At 33.8% G+C, this 17,739-nt stretch overlaps 1 protein-coding gene across 1 annotated transcript; it reads left to right on the top strand.

Moving 5' to 3' along the window:
• Positions 1-12,312: 12,312 nt before the first annotated feature.
• On the top strand, positions 12,313-14,000 carry LOC124301466 (peptidyl-prolyl cis-trans isomerase-like 1). The gene is made up of 5 exons (XM_046756555.1): positions 12,313-12,514; positions 12,621-12,754; positions 13,024-13,113; positions 13,190-13,297; positions 13,810-14,000. The coding sequence occupies exons 1-5, from the start codon at positions 12,444-12,446 to the stop codon at positions 13,923-13,925; spliced, it is 519 nt and encodes a 172-aa protein (XP_046612511.1). The 5' UTR covers positions 12,313-12,443; the 3' UTR covers positions 13,926-14,000.
• The last annotated feature ends 3,739 nt before the right edge of the window (positions 14,001-17,739 follow it).

The raw sequence follows: 17,739 nt of genomic DNA, 5'->3' as shown, positions 1-17,739 counted from the left end.
CAAAGTTTTTTCTCGCAAACCGCATTTAGCAGTGATGAAAAAAAATCTATGAATATGTATACATGTATTGTCAATTGCTATATTCTATGATATTATGATTACTGCATCAACAATCATTAATTCTTAAGGTAGCTTTTATACAACTATAAATTTGCACGAATACGACGGGTTAAAATACAGATTTTGTATTACGGCTCTAATATGAAAGTATACTCGAACGAAAATCAGAATCGAATAATAATTTTCTTTAAATATCACTTGCAGGATACATAGATTGGAAATACGATTTTTCCTTTTATAATAAGGGTTCGGAAGCTTTTATGTTTCAATTATATATTTACATATAATGGCACATATTATAAATACTATATAGATTGTACAATAGGCATACTGACTATCATTTAAAAATTTTTAGAACCAATATATTTTATACATAATTTGGTCGAAGCTCGCTGAAAGTATATTTAAAATAGCTACGTTAACAATAGCCTATACACTTTAATAGTATATCTATAAATTTTTTAAAAGTAACTCCTCGATAGGCAAAATTGAATTCAGTGGGACTGAAATTTTTAATGCCAGCTATTTCTCTACGGCCTTCCAAACCATTCGCAATCTGTTCGAGTAATATTTTTTTTCACGAATCCATGATACAAAGTGACGCACATACGTATATTGCACAATCCGATTTCCGACATTTGCGGTTTTTATTTTCTCCGAATTTTACCGCGAACGATGTAGGTAGAATACCGTATACCTGAGCAGCGTTTTTTCAATGTAACAAGCATAGACAATACGAAGGGATTCAACTCAATGACTAACTAAATCAGACCATAAATGTAGTTCAATGGCATAACGGCAGAAATACGTATATTGCACCACATGTATAGGTATATGTTATGCGTACATATATCGACATATAATACTGTGGCAGTCGCAGGTAACTGAATGTCCGAGCATGCGAGCGTCAAGTTTTCCCATGCGTTAACAGGCTAACTAACTCTGTCAGGTTAGACCTTAATGCGGACTGTCAATACGAGCAGGCATTTCGAGGTTATTGTTGAAAGTCATATTTTGAACGTCTCAAATCATGGAGACTACACAATGAGACAGAACTCAAGTGGGAGAATTGACTGAACTTGTCACACTAATCGTACACATCGACATGGAAAATGGACCGCGTGTTCCCTACCTAAGCAATGCACGGAATATGTCCACCGCTGTGCAAGCGAGATACAGCATTATTAGTGCCCATGGAAACTAGAGACTTATTGTTAGTGCCAATCGCTGTCTCTTTCTAAGACCGCTGAATATCCCATTGACATGGCTCAAACAAGGACACGAATAGGCCCGTACTGCTGTCTGTCTCTTTCCATTCGGCGGGCACATTTTTGGTCTGCTTTCGCAGTCCATTCTCTACGTCGATGATTGGACACATTAGATTTATTCTTTGTACCAGTGACGTCGCGAGGGTTCCTGTTGCACTGCAGTGTCATTGGTTGCAGGGATACCATGTATCGACCGATCGATGATTTTCCAATGAGATTGGTAGAAAGTCTTCAATTCAAACAACCGCCTTATACCCCATCTACTGTCTTCGGTGCATACGGAACGCTGATGACATATAATTTTTCACAGATATTGGTTTACATGGAGTTTGGTCTCCTTGCGTAGTCTCTATGATCTCAAATTCACAACGCAACATATTGGGTGTTTTCCATTTACTGACTCAAGTCGACTCGTGTTGCTATTTCCGGTGTATTCCTTTGCCCAAATTGGCCGGTTACACCAGAAATAGCGACACAAGTCGATTTGAGTCATTAAATGGAAAGCACCCATTCTGGTTGACAGGCTTAATGATCGACTAGCATGCGCAAGAGAATTGAACTCTATTGGTCAGTGAAATCGTACAGTGGCAATATTTTCGTCTGTAAGGCATGATGGCCAACTTATGCGAAAGGGGACATAAGCTCTCAAATTTTTCGCGTCAAGTACCAAATCGAGGTTATGTTTGTCATTCCATGCAGTAACTCTAGTAACATTCTGGAGCATATAAAACTATAGAGGTTGTAAGCCCAGAAGCCTTAGATCATGTGCAATTCTGAAAGTCCAATCGAGTCATGTGGCTTCTTTATTCTGACTATGGCCTCTATAATTTTTTGTGCTTCGGCCTTAAGTCTGCCTACAGGCTGCAACTGCAGACACAATGTGTCTTCTACCATATTAAACTGCGGGTCTGACATTAGAATCTAAATTATTGCAAATCTTGCATAAGTCTGTTGTCAGGTGGAAAAATTTGCTGTCAGGGAAGATTCTGTATCGACTTTGTGGAAAGACGTCCCACAGAGTCTTCTCAAATTTTAGCAACTCAAGGCAACGCTACTAGGGAAGCGTTCCAGTTGTATTATAGTTCAGTAGTGAAACCTTGGACCATATGCTCCTGAAGAGCGCATTGCCGGATAGTATTGGCCGCACGCTAATCTGACACATCGATATTTTCCTTTTCTCCGCCATTCCAAAGCCTTTGCACTATCCGTCTTTGCATGTCTATTCAGTTTCAACCAGTATTGGCAATCTTTGATAACAGGATTACGTTACGAGAGCGGTTAAATTGTAGTGTATTATATAGTATATTATTACAGTATATTTGAAAAAATTTATAGTCTACTTAAATAAAATTCTGAAATATCGATTAAAATATAAATAATTGAATTTATAGATAAAGCAATACATACCAGGACGATTTATCTTAATTTACTTACATAGATAAATATTAGTTAATATTTGCACAGTATAGAAATAATTTTCGGTCCTTAAAAAGAGACAGAATTAAGCATGCCCGGTGTGAAAACTTTTTCGAAAATGGATAGAAAAAAGACTGAGTATTGAGTATGGAAAATACTTTCTTCTTATTACATTTATCATATCAAAGAACAGTTTCTTTCCTCTGTTCAGTATATCAATTAATTGCATTGATCTGCAAAAGAAAACTTTTTTCTTTTCCTTCGTATTATTATCTGTAAATTTTATAGATTTATTGCTCTTGAATCGAAATATAGCGATAAAAAATATGTACCACGTATACTTTTCACGTAATGTGTTTCTTAATGAAACGCTATTTTTGTTAACAAATTATAATCAAACACTACTGATAGAAACAATATTTATGACAAAAAGCTACAAAGTCAAGTAGATTAATACGTTAAAATCATCAAAAAATTTATCTACTAGTATAATTCTATTTATTTGGTAGTTTTCTCTCTTTTTGTACTGCGCGACGTTGAGTCATAACGAGAACTGCGCAGGGCATGCATTGGCGTGAGAACAACTTTAGGCGATATCTTTCTTTATTTTTCCACCAGTTCGAACTGGTTTTGCATATACAAATATTATTGAAATAGATTGAAGTAGTGTAAAGGCAAAAGAAAAAAAACAACAAATTCACAATTTTGAACAATAAAAGAAAAAATCATATCATGCAATATACGTGACAGCAAAAAATGAAAAACAGATGAAGATTCAGCACATTAAGACCTTCATATCTGTAGAAAAAATTTTAATAAAATATTAATGTTTACGTGTTTGAATATAAGAATTTAACCTCGCGTTGTGAAAAAATATTGCATATCACACAATTATAGCAGATTTAATGATTATAGTACTGCTGTTATTTTACACTGTACAAGTACAAAAAGTGATATGCCTACTATAATTGTAGTATGGTTGCCAACACTGATTTCAACCGCCATCTTTCTAAAAAATAGGCAATTCGCCCAGGAGTATATGGTCAAAATGTAACCGTGAGAAGACGGAGAAGCTTGCGCATAGTCAGTGAGTCGCTTCGAAGACTAATTTTCACCATCGCCACTCGGTATGTAGATTATAGTCTGCTCATTTTCTACACTGCATGTGGTTTTCCTGCGGTACGTCCAGTGAAAGAGACAAAACACATATACGGCCAATCTTCTATTTTCTTAATCTCCTACTTCCCGTAGCTAAGAAAAAGTTAGATATTTACCGCATATGCATTCCATCTCTTTCTACAGTGGGATAGATATTCTGCCTATAGATGACCGATCCTTACTCTATGTTACGCGTTTGGCCGCAACTGTTGATGAGTTGGTTAACCTGACAAGCAGACAAAAGACTCAGCGCTAATAAGTTGAATTTATTATTGGATTCACATGATGTTTTGCATCCTAATAAACGAAAATAAATTAAAACGGATTAAAAAGTATAATTTGCCAATTCGTATTTACCGAAGTTTTGGTTTCACCGATACAAATACGAATTTTCTATTCTTTCAGATGTGTTAGAACAAATTTAATATCAGTCTTTTTACATTTCCATGAATGCGTCTATTTATTCGAGACTACATCCAAGAATTGATCAATGTAAAGAAATTCGTATTACATGCAGAATACACGTTATGTGAATTCCGCTGTATTCCGATTTTGGCATACATTACCGAGAACTTCCAAATAAAATATGTCTATCTTAGTTTTCAATTCACAATTGAATGGTATATGACTCTCATCTATGTGAATCACTCGGGTACACGAATTCGTCACAGAAGATTTTGTACCGCTACCATCAGCGGCCACCAGGTTTCAGTCCAATTGCTTGGCCTTCCCACAGTCAAAAATGCGCGCTGATGTAATCAATTCAAAGGAAAACATCGTCACGCACTACATTTACCAAATTTCATCCGTCAATCGAGCAGCTAGTTGAATGATTAAAAATTTGTTTCTTTGAAATTGAATGCCTAGTTCAAGCTTTGAATTAAATTTATATCAATCAATGATTTTTACTCCAACCAATTTGATAAATAGATACAATTCTATGATTGAAAACCGGGATTCATTGCAATCCAAATGTTGGAGGCTTTCCAATTCTTTGACGTTTGGTCGGACCAGTATATTAGGGTGGGTCCTTGTTTAGGGTGTTGACGAATTTTTACCGCCCCATCACTGAAATCAATTTCAAATCATTTAAAAAGAGTCGCTGAATTTTTTCAGATTCTTACAGTAATTCTGAGATAGCCCGCATTGTGATCGAAGTTTCTTATGGAAATGACATGGGAAAAACTTTTTTTCGCATTATATATTTTATCGTGATAGTAATAATGTTCCAAAAAATCTGTAACTGCGAGATTTTAGTCGGCATCAGTGATACTATACGAAAAAAAATACACATCATCGTACGAGGCAATCTAGACGAATTGAACTTCCTCTAAATAAAAAAAAAAATGTCAGGTTTCGAGGTTGTGCAATTCGTCTAGATTGCCTGGTACGATAACGTGTATTTTTTCCCAGATAGTAGCACTAATTCTCACCAAAACCTCGCGGTTACAGATTATTTGGAACATTATTACTCTTGCAATAAAATATAGACTGAGAAAAAAAGTTTTACCCATGTTAATTTTCATAAGGAACTTCGATCACAATGCGGACTATCTTAGATTCGATGTAAAAACCTGAAAAAATTAGGCGATTGTTTTCGAATTATTTGAAGTTGATTTGGGGGATGGTCTGGTAAAAATTCGTCAACACCCTGAATAAGGACCACCTTACAGTATATCCTTGTGCAGTATCCTGAGACTGTCAAGTATCACGTACGTGTTGTCACTTCGTGATGTTTTAGTACGTATATAATACATGTAATAATAATACTGTACATCTCATAATGCTATATGAGTATAAATATCTGATTTTGGTATAATGATTGTTGCCGTGAAAGATGAAAGTGTTTATGAATTTATTGCGCTATCCAGGACATGACGCTGAATATACTACTCACTTTTAAGTTGATTTATAAACTATGATAATTAGGCTATTAGAATGAAATTTTAATATCAAATTTTTGTAGACAAAACAAAATCAGGCTATCAAAAAAAAAAAAGAAAAAAAAATATATATATATGTATAACAATACATGGTTAGAAAAAAAATTTTCCAGCAACTCCACTAAAATTTTTGGATTGATTTAACCATTTTTTAGTGTAAGACTGAATGAAAAAAAACCAATAATTTCAAATTAAACGTTGATATGACAATTTGAACGTTCAATTTGCAAAAATTTGTACTATGTTCATTAACAGAAATGTAACAAATAACATAAATATAGAGTGAACCTGCTGGGAAGTTATGTTTAGTTAAATTTTTCTAACAGCGTATATATACAATATGAAGTAATACTAACAATATGATAATAAATTAAATAGAATCAACCGAGTAAATCAAATGAATGTATAGGTTTCGATTACTGTACCTACCTTTATGTACTCATGAAAGATTTTAGAATGAAAATTCATACAAAAGTCGAAATTTAATGACCTCAAATCAAGTCTATTCTTGGTGATTTGCTTAAAGTTAACAAAACTTTTCACAAGTCAAGTATATAGCCTACAGCTGTCACTGTGAAATTCATATTTTTATGCAATGTGCAAACGAAGATTATATGAATATCATTTCAAATGTTAGTATTATCAAACTACATTATTATAGAGTATTTATATAGTGTTAATGTACCGGCCTCAGATTACCAAGTTGTTACTATATCCATTGCTATCCTATTTCTATTCCCTTCTTACTGTGATACCACGACTTCTTACCCTATTGATCTAACTAGTTTTAAATTTCATTCGTATTCTCATTGGACAAATATACATAATATTCTAAGAAAACCGGATTTCACGTAGGCGGTTCTATACTCTAAGTATTTGAAGATCACGATCAATAAATCGATCATTAAATTTCCAGTCGCCCTTGAATAATTAGGCACAGACAGTCTGGCTCATTCCTTTTGCCGCATGCATTCTTGCGGTAGGAATCATTTTATTAGCAAGGATTCATTTTTGATGGTCATTTACTGAACTCTAATATTCGGACTCTGGTTTTAATGATAGGTATAAGAATTAATCGTCGTGCAAATTTACGGAGTGATATCGATACATGTATAAGATTTGAATACTATGTCTTTCAGGTTCAGTACGTATTGTATAGAATGATTTGTAAATTGAATTTTAAACCGTTATACAATCTATATGACTACACGAATGGCGAAAGTATACGTAATTGCCCTAATTACACTTCTAAAATTATATAGAGCAAAATGGTTTACTGTATTATTGTACACTGATTGTGAGAGAGGCGCAGATACACACTAAAGTTACCTAAATAGCATATGTGGTTATTGTTTAGATACAACTACAAACTTAAGTGTCCTTAACATTAAGAACAGCATAGGTATAATTGTTTGGAAATTCAACTGAAAACGGTTTAACGCAAAATAGCTTCTTTCTTTTTCATTCAATACTTCATTTAAGCAGCTCAATTGTGAATGACAATCAATTTATATTCCACTGTTTGAGCCTTTTGTGTATATATATATATATAATATATGTATATATATACACATATATATCATGAAAATATGTATATCATATATAATATATTACTTCCATCGCCGTGTAGGAAATTTGCAATATTTACAGAACGCTACCGCAATTGTGGCGAAAATACGAAACTGTACATGGGAGTCCTCTACACAGCGCCTCTGTAAGAGATTTTTCAACACCGTGAAAATTTACGACAGAATTTCCAGAAAAATTATCTTTAATAACTCGTAGAATTCCATAAAAATACCGAAACTTCATGGGCTTCCCATCGGAATCTTAGAAACGCGGTGAGCATTCTTTACAATGGAAATCCTTAAGGAATCCAAACACTATATTTTTGGAATCTCGTTACTTGTCGGCAGATGAATGTAACATTTTGGCTCCGTATACTTGTGTTTACAATAACGAAGAAATTGAAGGATAAAGAATTCAAAGATTAATCTGCGTATAGCGTCAGATAACTGTTTATGTAATTACGCTTAATACATATGTCCTAACTGTGTACATATCAGCGGTTTTTCGCAAGAAAATTTGAAGGAACGTATTCACCTGATTGCTATTGTAAAAATCTTTTTTAACTTTTGAGAGCGTGTAATTTTACGAAAAATACTGATTCCAGTTGAATTTCTAAATACCAGCATATATACATATATACATTGTAATCATTAATTTACTTAGGAGCATATAACGATATAATCATTATTTTTCGCATCAGACAATCGATAGACAATCGCCCATATGGGACTCGTTCCGATGACTTTGTCAACTTCATCTTACATTGCAAAGCACTGTAGTTGCAATTCAGGGTCCATGGAGAAAGTTCCGTTTCGTCATAAAAAATCTGTGCTGTCTTTAATATAACATGTAGCAATTAATTAATCTCACCAAAGTAATGCGTCGATTATTATTTTTGTGTAACATCTCGTCTACCTTCATCTATTGACTTCTGGTTTTCATCGCAATTTATTATCAATGTTCTTCTTCTTTTTTTTTTCAAGTAGAATTGAGTGGTTTATTAAATATGAGTACATCTCTCGGCGTTCATATATCGAGAGATCCTTCGAATTTGCTATAGTTTATCATCACAGTTCGTCTCATAAGCATAGTCCACATATATTTGTCAATTTCAATTAATGTTTTAAGTGTTAGAGAAATGTATACCATCTATATAACACAATATTATCTGTACCTAAGACATTATCATTATTCAGAGTATGATAGATATTATTGAAACATATTTTATGAGATATTGACAATTTTATTATTTATTCACAGGTATGTTCATTGTTGTGATACGTATTATTATCGAATTATTTCGACTATTGCAAAACATTCATAGGGACCGAGTGCCAAATTTGTCCGTATCGATAGAATTTGCACTAACGTTGACGGGTGGTCTGGCGGTTAGTTGTTATCATCTTTCAGAAAAAACAAATATTTCTATCGAAAAAATACCTTTCCCCGGTGCGAGAAAAGTGAAGGTTAATTGTTGCGGTATCAGCTGTTGTATAATAGTTTAAGAAGTACCGAGTAAACCCTTATTTACTGTCCCTATGCGACAGGGTGATTCAAAACGATTGGTTAATTTCGTGTCATGGGAGTTTTTGATTGCTTCAGTCTTGGCGTAGACGGGGAAAAATCCCCGTCCGTTGGAACAAGTACGATCGATTTGGCACTTTCGGCAATTTCGCGCACGTTCCCTATACGATTATGCACTAATACTATATTATGTATGGCATGCGGTACGTTTTAAATACGTATTTACCGATTTTTCGTTCATTCATTTCTTAATGTGTGAAATATGTGTAACATTTCATACATTTCCTATTGTAAATGTTTACAATTACTAGCAGTTGTTAGTATTTAGTAAATGTGTTAAATGTTATGTGCTATTTAAAAAAAGTCAAATGTGTATAGAGAAGGAATTTTGTGTTTTCCACAAATCATATTAACAATTGTCACATTGCCTCGTTGAATATACTAGAAAAATCCAAAACTAGTAGGGCTGAAAAATATTCTGCTCCGTGATCTAGTTTAATACCACTAAACACAGCAGCGATTCTTGGTCATTTCTTGACGAGTTCTGTAAATTACTAAACTGAGATTATTCGTGGGTAGTTCAACATACTTATACAATTATAAATATATGTCGACAGATTATCGTTAATCCTATAACAGAGTTTGGAAAAAAAATATCGTGAGAAAATTCACCGTTATTGTGAATATTTGTTTACTCATCTTTGGAACGATAAACTTGTCGAGACGAGATAAAAGTACAGATTTCAATTTTTTTTTTTTATACAATAAACTTTCAGTTCAATTTTCTTAATATCTGTCTGAATATAATAGACAAAATGATTTAAACTGAACTATAGAAGCAAATTGTGAATACAAGCAGTCACTTGCAAGTGAGATGCTGAATCTCTTGCTAAAGTTATGTGTTCAATAGAGCGCAATTGGTAAACAAAACTGAAGAAATAACAAAGTTTCTTCATTGGTAATAATTAATCATTCAAGTAATAAACTTACGTATAAATGTCTATTTCATGTAATAATTTTTAAAAATGCAATAAAGTTCATCGTACTAATATCCAATGTTTCATGCCTGTAAAAACAGTCAGGTAGACCAGTATAATTCGACTGTTGGAATTTGCAATATCACTAATCAAAATATTTCAACTAACGATACCTCAATTTAATTGCTTATTTCCAGAGCGAAAATCCATCTGAAATCAGTAATACTATTCTGAAAATTTTTACCCACAACAAATGCTGCGACTATAGTGTCGCGAAAACGTTTTAGTTGGAATCTTTTATTTGGAGATACGTAACAATATTTCTTCATGATATATTGCAACCGTATTTCAAGAAGATTATGAATTAAATGTTCATTCTACCAAACAATAGATGGTATTGTGGGTATGTCAAGTAGCATTCATTTCACCGTCCATGTTATTTCGACTTACTGTCTAAAATCATGTCTAAAATGGCAAAAACGTAGAAAGTTATTGTAATCTACATCGCTGCATGCAGATAATGATAGACAAGGTTTGAGGGGGTTCAATGTTAGTCAAATTGAGATCATTCTTCAAATTAAATGCCAATTTGAAATAAGTTTGGCGGTACTAAAGTACGATTTGATCAACGTATTTTTTTTTTTTTTTGATAATGTGCTGACGGCGGATCGTCATTCGATTGCCATGCGGTCGCCAGCTGTCTTGAGCCATTAGATACCGGGTCAGCTAAATTCAAACTGCTGTAATTCGCAAATGAGAAATTTCCAATCAGAAATGTAAAAAGGTTTGACTATAGATTTTTGCAAGGAAATTATCTGATAGTAAGTTTAAAAGTTAAAAGAAACATAATAATTTTAGTTGTTGAACCGTCAGTACGTCAGCCGAGAAGAACATGTTAATCAAAGTACTTGAAGACCGTTAAACTGATTCCGAATTAACATTTGAAGATGTAATGGCTATACATTATCAAACAAAAGTAAGTCTCTGCAACAATATTGAATACTTGATAATAAGATAAAGATCGGAAAAAATCAACCGCGATATAGGGGATAAGAAAATTAAATTTGAATAATCATAATGCCCAAATGTTATCAATAAATTGTTTAAACAAAACATCTCGTTTAAACAAAATCCAATTTCGTAAAAACGTTGCACATTACAATTATGAAGTTTCCGGGGCACTGAACGAATAGTTTCGTAAATACTGCCTTTACACATATTCGAAAACGGAAATTTCAAAATAGTGAGAAAATTCTTTAAAAATTCATGTGTATTCAGAAAAATCAACCAATTCATTTTACATGACAAAATAAATATTCCCTACAAATTTATTGAAAAATGTCTTGTTTAAATAATTTATTCATAACTTTTGGGCATTATTATTATACAAATTTAATTTTCTTATCCCCTATATCGCAATCGATTTTTTCTCGATTTTTATCTTATTACAAAGTATTCAATATTGTTGACGAGACTTACTTTTGATTGAGAATGTATAGCCGGTACAACCTTAATTCAAAGTACAGAAGATAGTTTCAATATATATATATGCTTATATATACATCAGGATAACCCAGGACTATCGCCCCATAGAGTAGCAATGCGTTAGTTATGAACATCACGTAAAGGATCTCATCATCCCAGAGAGGTGAAAACGTTATTGTACACACGTTGAAATTAATTCAGAGATGGCTAGTTTTTCGGCCGAGTCGATTACGTTGGTAACGCAGATTCAGCCCGTAGCAGCCGGCCAACAGTGACGCTCCATGTTGAATCTGCGTTACCAACTTAATCGATTCGGCCGAAAAAATAGTCGTATCTGAAGCGTGTACGTGAAGTTGTGTGCCATACGGCGTTACAGAAGATATATACATGCATTCTGAAAAGTTTTGCTATTGACTGAATATATAATGGGTTATTTCGTGGAAACGTAAGGTAGGAAATTAAATTCGTTCAGTGTAAATCCGTAATTCATGCAATTCGAGCTACGATTTCCTAAATGCCCCGGTTTTAGCAAATGTGATAGCATTTTGCGAATCGATTTTTGTCTCCTTGTCTCCGATAGTGGACCACGAAACTGAATTGCATAAATGCAGTAACCATATTCTAGGTTACTCAATGTTCGAAATATCTCGATATTAAAATCATCAGTACTATCGGCATTTGCCTGTCAGATTAATAAGGGATTCGATGGTTACGGAGGTATGACAGTTTCATTTACTATTCACTAAAGATCAGTGTCTCTTACCGACTGTTAGGCACAGACTCTTATGGAAACAATTGTAGCTTCGTAACAACGTTCGTAACGTAGATGGTAATTTTGAACTTGCAGTAATCTATCGTGCCTATGGCATCACCAGGTAAGTCGTCTTTCATTATGCACTTCAGATGACGCTACTGAAGCTTCACAATTCGTCTGTTGTTTATAAAACGTTGACGGTCTATTCTAACCTAACTTAATCCAACGCAAGTTTAAGGATCTGAGCACATACTGTGTTAGATTAATAATTGTTAAATCACAGCAAAAAATGGCATTGGCAAATATATCAGGAATTCCAGATAAACACTGGCAACCTCATATCGTCGCTTTGGAAACTACGTAAGTGCTCAATATTCGTATATCTAACCATTAATTTCGAAAAAGGGAATACTTGTTCCCAATTTGATTATGTTGACAGTTGAAAATTTTCCTGCAAAATTTTTAGGATGGGAGAGATATTGATCGAGTTGTATTGGAAACATGCTCCCATAACGTGTAGAAACTTTGCAGAACTTGTAAGACGGGGCTACTACAACGGTACTAAGTTTCACAGGATAATACGTGACTTTATGATCCAAGGTTAGTGCTGAAATTTGAACATTGATTCTCTAACTAGTCGTTTATTTTCTGGAAAATGCTCACATTAGCGGTCATCAATTATTCTACTCTCATTACTCTACTAGATATTTGCATGAAAAGAAGTTATAGAAAGTTCGCAAGTGGATAAATGAAATTAATTTCAAACTGGGATGGCCAAGTTAATAATTTCAATGGCCTGTTGCAAATAGTGTTGCAGGAATTGTCGCGTTGTTTCTTCATTGTTGACGAGCGTTGTTTGTTATTTTCAGGAGGGGACCCCACTGGTACAGGGAAAGGTGGAATGTCGATATACGGAGAATGTTTTGATGACGAAATTCACGACGACTTGAAACACACCGGTGAACACGACGTTCGGGAGAACAAGCTCTCAAAGCTAGATCTTTTGTGAATCCTAGTTAATTTTCTTGCTTGCAGGTGCGGGTATACTATCAATGGCAAATTCAGGACCTGACTCAAATGGATCCCAGTTCTTTATAACATTAGCCCCAACGCAGTGGCTGGATGGAAAACATACGATTTTTGGTATTGCAATATTGCAGTTTTTAATTAACCACGTATTCATACTCAACGAGAACGATGAAACAGAGGTATAAGTTGTAAAATGTGCCCTTCAAATCAACAAGACCAAACCAGGTTCACAAATAGCAAAAACTGTTTTTTCAACAACTGCGAAAAATTTGTAGAAATTCAGTTTTTGCTGCTGATAAACGTAATACTTTACCGTAGAAAGATCCAAACATTGCTTTATGCATACGTAAGAAGAAATTTTCTTTTTCTGGTCCATCGATTAATACCTATTCTGACAGGGACCTAATTCATCCCATGTAATTTATACTTACCGGAAAAAAAATCTATGCATAGTTCATTTTTCGATATCTAATGTGCACCGCTTTGGTTTTACTCTCAGCACTTTAACGTGAAATACTTTGATATAGTCATTTTTTATGCAATATTCAAAAAAAGACTAAGTCGATGCAGTTCCCTTTGAGCTATTGACTATTATATTATTGTAAAGATATACGATTTATTTACAGGAAGAATATACTCCGGTATGACGATAGTAAAGAGAATCGGACTTGTTGAGACAGACAAAAATGATCGCCCGATTGACGATGTTAAGATCATCAAGGGTTCAGTAAGGAATGCATAATTGCTTACTGCGCTGTTCATATAATATAAAAATAATGATAATTTTTCTACAATAAACAAATTGCAAATCCGAAAATTTTTACGTCACGATTCATTCGTTTTCCTTAACCGTATAAACGAGAGTACACATATTACACGTTTTTGGAGACTTATTTGAATGGCTTTGCAAGATAGATGAACAGTAAGCTATTCCCTCGTCAAGAATTGCCCCAATTCCGTCAGTCGTAGAATGAAGAAAAACGACCCTAGGTAGAGACGATCGAAGCTGTTGCCCATCCACGTCGTGTCTGTATTCGATTCCACACAATGACATATAAATCGCAGTGAAGAGGTCCGAAGTGGATATTCTTACATGCGTAGGCACCCTCACAGGTCAAATTCACATTTCTCTTTGTTAAACTCTTGCAGCCTGGAATAGGAAAGTCTTAAGTAGTATGGGAATTGGAATTGAGAGTCTCAGGGGGTTGCATAACGATCGTGGTCTTTGTAGATACAACCGTGGTAATCGACTTTGTATTCGTAGAGTATATTGCTTTGCGACTAATCAATCAATCGCCGAACTTGAATAATTGTGTTTCAATATATCTATTGATCGATTAATCTAAATTTCGATCAATCGGTTTCCCGAGTAATTAATTGATGACGAGTGGGACGTACAGCCAGCGCAAAAAATAGTCGAATCATAAGTATGCAGAACCAGTGGTTCAAAAAGTAAAATTGAAGCTAACGAAGTTGAATATAATTTAAAAAAGTCTCTGTAATGCAGAAAAAATACTTTTACACACTGAATTTCAACTGTAAATTGAATATTTTATTCACAACGTCAGAAAAATCACATTATTCATTATTCTACTACTTTTACTGAAAAATCAATATCACTTATCCGAAGTTTATGGAAAATATCATATATTGTTCATAAATGAATACAGTACAAACAGTCTGGGGCAAATGTTTCTTTGATTTTGTTCGTTGGTGAAGAAATTTCAATACGTAAGTGCAATCGTTGTAAGTTGCAGACGATAAATTTGTAAATTGTCAATAAATACGTTATTGTTACGTGAAAAGTAACTCCGGCGGTCTTTGGAAAATTCATCGTCAAATATAATGACCCATTGTTAGTCAGAATCAGATAAACAAATCTCACGTTACTGAAATTGATAACATAATAAGGCATCCACATTCAAAATTTAAAGTTTAAAATTTTTTTGTCATGTCACGCGGACCGTTTTAGTTTATGTAACTGGATTAGGAAAAGTCAAATATTCTAAGCCTTTTTCTTATTACGTTTAACCTTTTGACCATGTTTTCAAGCTGACTCTACCTCCCCTACACCCTTAAACGGTATTTGTAACTGACCACTTTTTTGATCAAACGAGTGGTCGACCCTATCAATTAATTTTTTTTTTTTTTATATTAATCTTCTGAATAATCTTTCTTTCGTTCAATCGATTAATCGGTTATTTCGATCAATCGTTTTATGAATTAATCGCCCAATCGACTATTTCAATTAGTTATTTTAGTTAATTGATTTAGCGAACCATCGATTAATCAGCTCTTCCAATTGCTTGTTTTTCAATTAATAGATTAATAGCTCAATTGGGAAACAATTTATTGAGGTCTATATTCAATCAATCGATTCATCGCATCTTCTGAAATTGTAGACATATCTGGATAAAGGGTGGCACTATACGGTGAGCCAAGAATGGCAGAGCGCGATCAATGACAGAGGGAGAGCCAAGCCAATACCTATGGTTTTGTCAATGTATGACAGACATGGAAATTACCGGGCTACAAATAATCCATACCACTCGATAGGTTACCTGAATTTAAAAAAATCTCAGTACGCCGAAGTTATTTCAGTCAGGATTGATAAGATTTGTTTATAAGGGGGGGGGATGCAGCCTGAACGATCTAAAATCATACCTATTTTTAGGATTTTTTTGTAAAGAAAATGAAAACACTTAGACCAATTTGAGTTTGAGGCCTTTATTATTTATAGGTTCAAGAATATTTTAGAAATTTTTCATTAAAATTAATAACAAAATAGCGTCATGGCGCCCCCTCCCACTCAACCCTGTAGCTAAAGTAATTTAAGATATTCTACGATAACACGGAAACCTAGAAAGTCATGAAAAATCGTTGTATTTCATACGAAATCATCGTGTTTTTGACTTCGTCGTACAAAACGATGAAATATCACAACAAATTGCAATCATTTGCAATATTATACCTGAAAATAATAAATAATCAAGTACCCCAAATTATGATTACCCACAGTTTTCTATGACAAAAGTAAAACAAACAATTGGCTGTAAAAATGACGGTTAAATTTCACAAGCTCTTGTGTTACAAATATATCAATTCATCGAACATGTACAATTAAAAAGAAACAATTACAGTAGAAACAGATCAATTTCTAGGAATAATGTTGAATAAGATTACGAATATTCTACGATAAATTATGGAATACTATTTTGAACCACTGCTAGATATGACTCTGTCTCACAACAAAGACTTGATAATTAAAGGCAAGTAAAGACGTACCCAGCAGACAGCGATCATCTTTTCAGTATGATCTCGGTAGATCTAAAGAATCTGTGACATATTGTTTTACTCATCTTTTCTCGATAGGTCAGTCCTATGAAATAAACAAACCTTATTGTTTTTTCGAATCAGGAATGCTACAATATTCTTCAAATTATTATGTCCTTTTCAATGATATTTTGATGTACGAAAAATGATCCTAAAAAAGGAAGCCATTTCACAACTGTATATGAAAAACGATGAGGTTTTACGAAAAACTTCATCCAAAAACTATAATTTTGTTCCAAATTGTCGAAATAATCGTGGGATTTTTAATAGAAAATTGCAGAAACCTCTTTCAACAAGGTAACTTATTATACAGTTTGACAAGAAAAATAATACTATGTTTTACATTTTAGGAGCGTGGCAGAACTTGTTTTCTTGAATACCTTCAGGGCCCAGGATTTTGTGATTATTATAATAGATCTTTTCCGCCCCGAGCGCAACAGACGGAATCATTATTTCCAGGTAACAATCCGATAACTGGGACGAAAGACTTGGCACAGCGAATCGCAAACACGTAGGTATGCCCATACATTACTATTTTGCCTAAACGAGAAGTGCTGGCTGCCTTGACATGGAATTTGTTATGAATTTTCTATTTCTACATCGCCCCATTATTTTCTGGAGTTTTGCTCTCGGCTTATTTCATTTAGATTTTACATATCATGTCATCGGATAGTCTTAGAAAACGCAGTATCAGCGACCCAGATATACTCGCGCAAGGTTTGAAAGACTCATTGTCAGCTATTATACCCTGTGTACATATATATATATATATATATTAGGCTGATTAAAAAAAAACGGCTAATTTTTTTTTTCAAAATCCTCACATAAAAACTTCCGAGAAGGTGTGAAAAGACGCTTGTAAAAAGCAGAGCCCTTAATATTATTATTAAGAGGTCGCGCATCGGGAATTTCTATTTCCCGTTTAAATAACACAGGAATAAATTTTTTTAAATTTTGCAATTTCGTATTTTTGCAACGGCTCATTGAATTAGCGGACCAAAGCATATTTTTGTAGGAAATTTGACGCTCTACAAAAAAAGTCCTTACAAAGTTTTCGATAGTCATACTCCTTCAAAAGTTATTCAAGGTCAAAGTTGAACTTACAAAAAAATTCAATGTTTTTTTTTTTCGATGATACTATGAATCTTTTCTCATTATTTTGTTATAAAGAGGATAGATTTCGGAACAATTACATTTTTAAATAGTCAAGTGCATCAGTTATG

Source organism: Neodiprion virginianus, chromosome 3, assembly GCF_021901495.1.
Source record: "Neodiprion virginianus isolate iyNeoVirg1 chromosome 3, iyNeoVirg1.1, whole genome shotgun sequence".
In the NCBI taxonomy this organism is placed as follows: domain Eukaryota; kingdom Metazoa; phylum Arthropoda; class Insecta; order Hymenoptera; family Diprionidae; genus Neodiprion; species Neodiprion virginianus.
This window is presented reverse-complemented; position numbering and strand designations above follow the sequence as displayed.